Source organism: Notolabrus celidotus, chromosome 19 (assembly GCF_009762535.1).
Source record: "Notolabrus celidotus isolate fNotCel1 chromosome 19, fNotCel1.pri, whole genome shotgun sequence".
Classification (NCBI taxonomy): domain Eukaryota; kingdom Metazoa; phylum Chordata; class Actinopteri; order Labriformes; family Labridae; genus Notolabrus; species Notolabrus celidotus.
Genome location: NC_048290.1, coordinates 26,859,958 through 26,869,342, shown reverse-complemented (window position 1 = coordinate 26,869,342; position 9,385 = coordinate 26,859,958). Strand labels below are relative to the sequence as shown.

The 9,385-nt window shown below is 42.9% G+C and overlaps 1 protein-coding gene across 1 annotated transcript; it reads right to left on the bottom strand.

The window, feature by feature from the left end:
• Positions 1 to 598: 598 nt before the first annotated feature.
• Positions 599 to 2,212, bottom strand: LOC117831287. The gene is made up of 2 exons (XM_034709913.1): positions 1,930 to 2,212; positions 599 to 1,899 (listed from the first exon to the last, which is right to left on the bottom strand). The coding sequence occupies exons 1-2, from the start codon at positions 1,986 to 1,988 to the stop codon at positions 645 to 647; spliced, it is 1,314 nt and encodes a 437-aa protein (XP_034565804.1). The 5' UTR covers positions 1,989 to 2,212; the 3' UTR covers positions 599 to 644.
• Positions 2,213 to 9,385: the final 7,173 nt, after the last annotated feature.

Below are 9,385 nucleotides of genomic sequence, written 5' to 3'. Positions count from 1 at the left end.
TGTTACTGTATCAGTGAAATATCAAGATGAATGGAACACCTGCATCAACACATTATACAAGAAGGTTCAAAGGCCTGAATTCAAGCCCTGATATTTTAACTGTCACAAATATGAGCAGTTTAGTGTCCTGAGGAAGAAGCAGGATCGCTTTAAGAAAACTGCTGTGAAACCAAACAACGCTGTCTGCTGTTTGACCTCTTGAGCCAGATTTAGTTTTTGACCATTTGATTTTTGCATTTAGTCAGCAAAGGCTTGTTGATAATCAGTTACTAAAGATTATATCTATTAATATTACTTAACATTATTATTTATTACCAGGGCTGCAGGTTGCAAGGAACCACTCTGTAAGTGAGTTTTAAATGTAGACCTAATTATTTTATTTTTGAAACACAGAGTTGACTTGTATTGGATGTAAAGAGTTACTAGCCCTTTGAGAAGAACACAGACCCATAAGCTGGTGTGAGTTGGACCTTGACATTTAGCTGCCATACAACATAAATCCTGACTTCAATGATGCATTTAAACACATTCTATTGCAACACATTCACAACAACTACAACAACTTAATGCTGGCAAAAGCCAAATTTTATTTTGCAGTGAGCCCCAGCTGTTGATGCTTTGGCTTATTGTCTTTGTTTTTTGTTCTATCTATTTTTCTTGAAAGGTTTACAGAACCAAGAGATGATTCTGTTCCTCTTGGTTTCCTCTGTATTGACCTTCTCTCTGGCTCCTGCCTGCTGCTCCTGCGCATGCAGCTCCAGCTGGGTCAGCTCTCTGCCTGGTTCTGTTGTTTCCCTCTTGATGGGGATGTTGAGGCTGTATGGGGTCTCGTCTCCTGGCTTTGTGTCGGGCGCAAAACTCACAGATGGCTTGAGATAGTTCATGATCTCTGAAGATATGAGACTGCAGGCTGACAAAGCAGCCTGAGCGTCCTCCATGAGGTCATCTCTCTTCAGGCGGGTGTTCGGCAAAACATCTCTCAGTCTGGCTTTGATTGGCCGATGCAGTTTCCGGCTAATTTTCACCTCTTCTTTGGGGTCTTTGAGGCGGTTGAGGTGTTTAAGAAAGATTCGGTTCTTCTCGTACTTCTTAGCCTCCTTTTGGAGCAACATGTGGATGTGCTCCACCATCTCATCATCAAAGTCCTGGCTCCTCTGGCTCCTCGGTGTGCAGAAGTTTGGGGGTTTAAAGAGCTTCAACAGGACTTGTTTGATAGTGGATTGCTCCACCACAGCTCTGGTAGTCTGCAGATTTTGTTCTGTAGTTTGGTTATCATTAGCCATGTGCTGGTCAACAGACAGTTCAGGTAGTTGTAGGTTTTGGGCTCCATCATCAGATTGTTGTTCTTCAGAGTCAGAGACTTGTTTGTGGTCTGTTTTTGGGAACGCTCTTTGGAAGATCTTCATGCGTCTTATCCAGGGTCCATACTGCTCCAACATTTCCTCCTTGATGTTTTCAGGTAGAAACTGGGAGAACAGCAGGCCGTCTTCATCAAAGGGTATCTGTGGGGGAATCCACGCATCTTCAGACTGGTCCTTGTAGATTTGAAGGACCGACTCAATGATTTGGTCCGGGATGAAGCTCAGGAGTGCCGGGTCTTTGTTCAGCACTAGCTTCCTTATCCTGTACGTTGTCCCAAACCTCTCCATGATGCTGCAGACGAGAAGCGCCACAGCTCTCCAAACCTCACAGGAAGGAGGAGGGAGGTCTTCATCCACAGAGACACCAGGGTCTTTTCTCAGGGTCTCCAGAGTTGTTGCACTCAAGTGGAGACAGTGTGTCAGCAGTTGTTGTTGGTCTAGATAAGCGCTAGTGTAGCTTTCCAGAGGGTGCAGCTTCAGTAGAAGCTGGACCAGCAGATCCTCAACCAGGTCAGTGCTGACAGTGACCACAGCAGGGACAGAAAGGCTGGAAGCATCTTCCACAGGGGAAGCGTTGAAGCTGTCGCCGGTTTGAGCCTCAGCTCTCTGCATGTTGGAGTTCATCATCTCAACAAAGTGGATATCAGTGAAAGTTTGCAAGAAGCAAAAGTTCAAACACAATCGAAAACAACGAGCAGACACGATCAAACAGTGACTTGCTTGTAGAGAGGGTTTGTGTGAAATGAGACATTTGAAAGTTTCTCCTGAAACAGTGTTGGTACTGTGACGTCACAAAGTTACTTTATTACGGAATGTGATCATGTCACAGTGTTCCCTGGTGGAATTGAACCCAGGACCCTTGCATTGAATTCAGGCAGCAGCTCTGTCCACTTTGCCTCTGTTTGTCTCTTTGATCTTTTCATGTATATCTTAATGGCACTCCCAAAGCAAAGCTTGTCTCCTTAGTGATGAAAACATTACCTGTATACCACACAATATATCTCTGTCCAGGATTTGAACCCTAAACTATATCACTGAAAGCACGCAGGTCCTGCCACCTCACCACAGGCCTGCCTGGCAGTGCATATCTAACTGAGATTTAGGTGTTTTCATTTAAACATTTTTAAAAGCATGTTAGACAGTGTGAAAAAAACGTTTCTCACATTGAAAGCCTCGGTCCAGGATGTGAACCAAGAATTATCTTGTTGAAGATTGTCAGTGCTAACCACCACACAATTGACATGCCTGTAATGATCAGAGTTCTTTCTCCAAACTAATCAGAAAGACCACCATCCTGTAACTGTTCCTAAAGTCATCACATTACATGTTATCAGAGTACTCCCACGAAAACCTTCAGATTACATCTAATCAGAGTACTTTTCCCATTTTATGATGAAAACTTAAGTAACTTATAGGAAAGGTGGGGTAGTATCCTCTCTCTACCCTAAATAAATATATACTAGGGGTGCAACAATACGTGTATCTGTATTGAACCGTTTGATACAGTGGTCATGGTTCGGTACGCCCTATGAACTGAACAATATGCAATTTTATATTTATGTGATTAACTTCTGACGAGGGGCTCTGTGCTGACTCCTCCGGGCTGCATTGTCAAGCGCAGGTCCACTGAACTACGCTCTCCTCCCACATTCATTCAGTCCAAGCTGGTCACGTTTGTTTTAACTGTGCTTCATATGGAAATCTATATTTCACCATACGACGGTCTGCTGGGTTCATATGTTCACATATGTGTGTGAGCGCACGCCTGCACTAGAGGGAAGCACGAGTGTCCTCTTTGGTTGCAGAGCAGAGTTGTTCCGTGGTCCTGTAGTGATGCTAGACTGGGTGATGTGTTTTAAAGTAAGTATATGCATTACTTTTGGTCTTACACTGCATGCTGTGTAAGACTAAATTATATTCATATGATATTAATAATTGTATTAATCTTAGAATAATGAACTTAAAGTATCTAACATTAGTTATAACATTTAGAATTAAATTAACAACTGTAGAACATACAACCCTAAACTATTCTAACAAGTGCCATGCCAGTGTAAGATGAGATTTCTCACCAAGTAGTGTCACAGTTATCACCTGCCACACCTGCTCAGCCTCTCAGCCCACTACATTTCCACTCCCCTTCGTTTACCTGAACCACACTCTCCTCATTAAGCCAACACAAATCACCTGTTTCTCATTACCTGCTGCCAGTATTTAAGTCCCGGTTTCAGCTCACTCAGTGCCAGATTGTTCTCACTGCAAATGCAAGACTCTCCAGCACTTTTCCTCGGACTGATCTCCCGGTTTCGACCCTGCCTGTCCCCGACCTTCCTTCCTCGTTTCTGCCCTGGTAACTACCTCAGCCTTCTGTCCCCGACCAAGAGATTTGCCTGCTCCTCGTCTGTTTCCAGCCTGATCCTCCACACAGCGAAACCAGCTTCAAGACTGTTACCTGCTGTTTCCTCCGGGCTCCAGTGTGCTGCTTTTGGGTTCACCCTCACACCCGTAACAAGTAGTCCTTATTTAATTCTCATTTTATTTGTATCATTGAGTTCTTTAGTGAAGTTCAAAATACGTATATTTCATATATTGCACTGCCTCTTTAAGGTTGCTCAGGGTGACATGGTTTTGAGTTGAAGTGAAGGCGTCACATGAGTTCGATGTGCTGTTGTCCTACGTTGATGAAGGGTCATTAAAGGCATCACGACGCACAGTAGTAGTTGTCACGTGGTCTTTCTTCCCCACAGCCCTCAAGTGTGATTTAATGAAGTTTCTAGTAAACACTGTTGAAGTATAACAGTTCTGAAGAGATACTTAAACAAGTTACAGTGTTACACTCATTTTGTCATTCAACTTTTTGGCAGTTTTAGCCATCCTCCCGTTAATATAAGCTGGATCAATGCACGTTCCTCTCTCCATCGATCAGAGGCTCGACGCAACCTCCTACCACCAAGCTTTGGCAGTAGAGAGAGGAGGGCGGAGGCATAGGTGAACATAAAGCTGCATCTTCCACCTGTGGAATCTCCAGAGATGCTGGCAACTGGATGTCGTTATCCCTCACATTATCTGTTCTTGACTTTTTCGGTTCAATTTTTGCTGAAAAAAATGAGGAAATGCTTTGTTGCCATTTCATGTCAGAAGACATCTCGCATTACGTTGCTAGTAAACTTAAAAAGTAGCCTAAACTATATTGTTTATATTTATATTTGTTCACTTATCAGGAGGCGGGTCGGTTGGCACCATCTGCTGGAGGTAGGAAATGCATTTAATATTACCAGAGGGGGGAATGAGACGTATCCCCCCGGAGATAAAAACTGTACAACCAGAGGGGGGGATGTAAAAATCAGAGGGGGGGGAACATGGGGGACACATGGGAGGATGTAATGAAATAAGAACACTATCACTTAACATGTTCTCTGCATGTTCTCACTTTAAAGCTTGTTAATGGAACATTGTCTGTCTCTCTTTGAAACTACCTCATCTGTTTCAAGTAGAGATTTTTTCTCTCTGATGTTACGATGTGCACGAGTTGATCTTGTTTAAGTTTGGATTTTTATTTGTGTTCCATTTAGTAGATTTAACTTGCAATTTATGTCTCCCCGTGTTTATTGTGTGTTATAAGTTATCCTATGTCTTTGTGTGTTTAGTGATCCAAGTCTTGTGTTGTATTCTTGTGTTTTTTAGTCCAGTCTTGGCTTCCCTGTTTTATTTTGTAGTTCTTGATCCCTGTGTTTCCAGTTTAGTTTTACTTCTTGCCCTTGTGTGTTTCCCTCCTTTTTTGATAGCACTCATTAGTCCCACCTGTGTCCTGTGTTCCACACCTGTGTTAATTACTCTGTGTATTTACTTCCTCTGTTTCCTCTGTCCTGTGTTGGATCATTGTCAGTCTTCCTTGTATTCTCTATGTGTTTCTTTTTCACAGTGTTATCTTGTGGATTTAGTTTCTTGGTCATTTCCATCCATCCATCCATCCATTATCTTGACCGCTTATCCTGTTAGGGGTCACGAGGAGCTGGAGCCTATCCCAGCTGGCTTCGGGCGGAAGGCAGGGTACACCCTGGACAGGTCGCCAACCTATCACAGGGCTAACAGACAACCATTCACGCACACACTCACGCCTACGGGCAATTTAGAGTGATCAATCAACCTGAGCATGTTTTTGGATTGTGGGAGGAAGCCGGAGAACCCGGAGAGAACCCACGCATGCACGGGGAGAACATGCAAACTCCACACAGAAAGGCACCTGCCTGGCCGGGGATTCAAACCAGGAACCTTCTAGCTGTGAGGCAACAGCGCTACCCACTGCACCACCGTGCAGCCCCCTGGTCATTTCAGTAAATTTTATTTTTACCTCTTGCTCTTTATTTTATGAAAACCTTTGATTTTAAATCTGCACTTGGGTCCTCCTTCCTCTGTTTTTCCCATCATGACAACTTTTAGAGCCTCTGTAGGCATTACCAATATTGTGCAAGTCAAAGTTCAGTCCATTCAGACTAGAATAAACTAGCTCTAAACTGAGTTCATGATCCAAACAATTAACTAGTGGACGTTATTTTTTGTATTAGCTGCACCTTTGTTCTTTTTCAGTAGAGCCTCCCGTGCTTCAGTCCTCAATGACATTTCCTTAACAAAATTAGTTACTGCATACTACTATAGAATCATTAACAGATATTAAGTTTTGAAAAATAGTGCGACTAGTGTCTGGCAGCTGATTAGATGTCGGGCTCAGATCCTGCTGCCTCTCCCCAATTAGCTCTTCCCACTCTTCCTGGTGCATGTTCTGGTCTGGTGTGCTGCTTTGGCTGATCGGCGAAGAGGCACGTGAGAGCGCCTCTGCCCCCAAAAGCTCACACGCAATTTCCGCAGGTTTCTGCTCTTCTGGATCATCAAACTGCTTAAGGGACCCTAGTCCAGTGAAGCTGTAGTCCAAAAGGTGGGAGTGAACTATTCCCTGTCTTTGGGGTCGGGCTGCAGACTTCACTGTCTCTGAGTTTTGCATCATTCCACAGTAATCGGCTATCCGGCTCGAAGGACCAATGAAAAATAGTGCGACTAGTGTAGGGTGGTAGGATAATTCGGATCGCTGTGGAGAGTCCGGTAAGAACTCTGGCTTCGCTTTATCAGAGATACTTCCAATGACCAGGCAGAGTTTCAGGAGAAGTGTCCTTTATTTGTTGATAGGTGAGTTTAGTGGGAGTGTGGTTTCTGCAAACATAAACAATACATGTCAAACGTACTATTCTACAAACGTGAAACAGAAATGTACGAAGACAATACTTTAACCTCAGATAATGAGGACAATTAAAACAACTTACTGTCAAAGGACGCACACAGCTGAAATAAGGAACACTAAACTATAAAATCTTATCAACTGAGAACTACTGAATAAACTCTGTCATCCATGCAGCAGGCAGGCTGGTGTGTGTGAAATGTCTCTGCAGCTCCCTCTGCCGTCCACCGATTGGCTGATCGCTCTCCACCCTCTTAAAGTGACAGGCAGCAGGCAGCCTTGTCCACAAGGTTAAAAGCCAAGAAAATTCCAATTAACCAGGAAATAAAACTGCAGCTTTAAAAACTTAAAACCCCACATAACTCTTCATTCTGTCGGCTGAATATTTGGCTAAAGGGTCCAACTTTAACACCCAATACACAGGGAACATCCCCTGAAATAAAATAGCTAAGGATAAAGAAATAATGAAAAAAAAAACTAAAGTGAAGTATTCTAGTGATGGGAATTCCGGCTCTTTTTAGAGAGCCGGTTCTTTTGGCTCGGCTCATTACAAAGAGCCGACTCTTTCGGCTCCCAAGTGGCTCCTCAGATTTTTTTCTTGTTTGAATGACTGTATGACCTAAAATAATGTTAAATTATATGTAAAATGAATTACTAATGTAAAAAACATACATTATATGAAATGTGCATCATTTATAAGGCTTTATTTATATACTCAACATGGGGCAGAGTTCTACAGAATTAAATTATAAAGTAAAAAAACAAGACCCATCACAATTAGACAAATAGATCCAATCTCTGATTGTATGTTTATTATTTATAAACTTTTAAACACCTTCATTAACAGCAGGTTCACTTCACTGTCTTTATTCTTCACTTATTGCACTGATGGATAAACAGTTCTAATGTCCATGACCTGGATGACTGAGAACCTTCACATACACTTCTAATGTGCCTTTGCAGGTTTTTTGTGGACCCTGATTGATGACACTTTCACCTTGCAGTCTACACTCTGCCTTTAAACTGTCTATGCCTTTTAAATGTGTCTAAAGTTTCTGTGTTTCCTGCAGTCACTCGCTTTCTCACCTTTCCAGTGCGTTCTCTCTGTTGCGCACGTTCTCCCTCTCCCTCCTGTTGCTGCTCACTATGGCTGTTTCCGAAATCGCCTACTATACTAGCAGTACACACTGATATGTCCAAAATTCAGTATGTAGTAAGTAGTATGTGAACAAGAGCAAAATCTGCAGTAAGCCAAAACTCCCCGGATGTCTACTGATACGGGAAAATATCTCAGTATGCATCGGACCAGTCTGCCTCACGTACTGTTTCCCATAATGCACAGCGCTCATTCTGCTTTTTCTTTTTCCTCATTTTTTGACGGGAGGAAATCCATTTTTGGGTGCTGTGAAAGTTATCAAATTACATAAACCACTTCCTAACTTTTTAAATCATAAATAGATGCTAAATAAGCATTTTATTTATCGGCTTCGCCGTTGTTTACTTCTGCTTTCCGAAACCGGAAATCCAGCGAAGTCTGGCTCAGCATGCTGCATGACAGATCGGACAGAACAGTCATACTACAGACTAAATTCAAACGCAGTATGTAGTAGGCAATACCTACTGCCTACTACATTAGTAAGTAGTATGTAGCAGGCCGTTTCGGAAACAGCCTATGCTTTGTGTGTTTGTGACCCCTCCCCTCCCTGTTCTGCTCAATGTAGACACGTGATTGGTCAAGACGCCACCATGTCTTGACCAATCATGTGAGGCTTTCACAGAAAAAGACGAGGAAAAAAAGAAAACGGCTCCCAGTCAGGAGCCGGCTCCCGTCGTTTACTTCAAAGAGCCGGCTCTTAGAGTCGGGTCGTTCGCGACCGACACATCACTAAAGTATTCCTCATTCTCAAAAAGCTACACCTCCCTTTACCAGTTTTTAGTCCGTTGGGATCTGTCCTGATTTGTTCATAACATTTTAAATGTACACAAAAGCTGTCCTTACAGGTAACTCTACATCTGGATTGCTGGACACATAAACCATGTTGAGTCAGGTGTCCATAAACACAGCACTCGGTAACTCCCGGCTACTCTCAATTAGTCTCTGATCCATTCACTGCCTCCAGAGTGAACTACGCTCAGACGAAAACAGAGAGGTTCAGTTCACTGTTCACCAAAATATGAGTGCGTTCAATGAATGCATTCAGTATAGTGCGTCCACACACAACACTTGGCATTACCATATCAAGCTATTGATACATGCAATACACAGCTCTTTCAGTGAGTTCAGTTTTCACACTTCCATACAATGCATCTCACACAGTAAAATGGGAAAGTAGACAGCAGGAGTAGTGTCTCTGTAATTTGGTGACATCTTTCTCTTAGCTCATGGGATTTAAATCACTTTTTTGCTCTCAAATCTTTCACAACTTGTAGAATTATCAAATACTTGACAGCAGTGAGCTTTGTCGTTCTTGTTTTTGCAGGCAGATATTGCCTGAGTGTGTGTTTCTCTGTTGGAGTGTAGGCTGGGAGTGATCACAGAGAGATGAGAGGTTTATTGAACAGAGGTTTCTAGTATTCTGCTCACAGACAAACACTGCTGAGTGTCAGCAATGATCAGAGTCGACCTGCAAGTTGTGCTGAAAAGGTAGAGATCAATGTCAAAAAAAGAAAACAGAGTTTGATCAAAAGTACTCCATTGCCTTTACTTTTACTGCCTTCATAGTGTTTCCTGCTAAGGTAGAGGTAGAGGAGGATGAGAGGGTTGAGGTAGGAAAGGACGAGTAGGGGGTCGAGG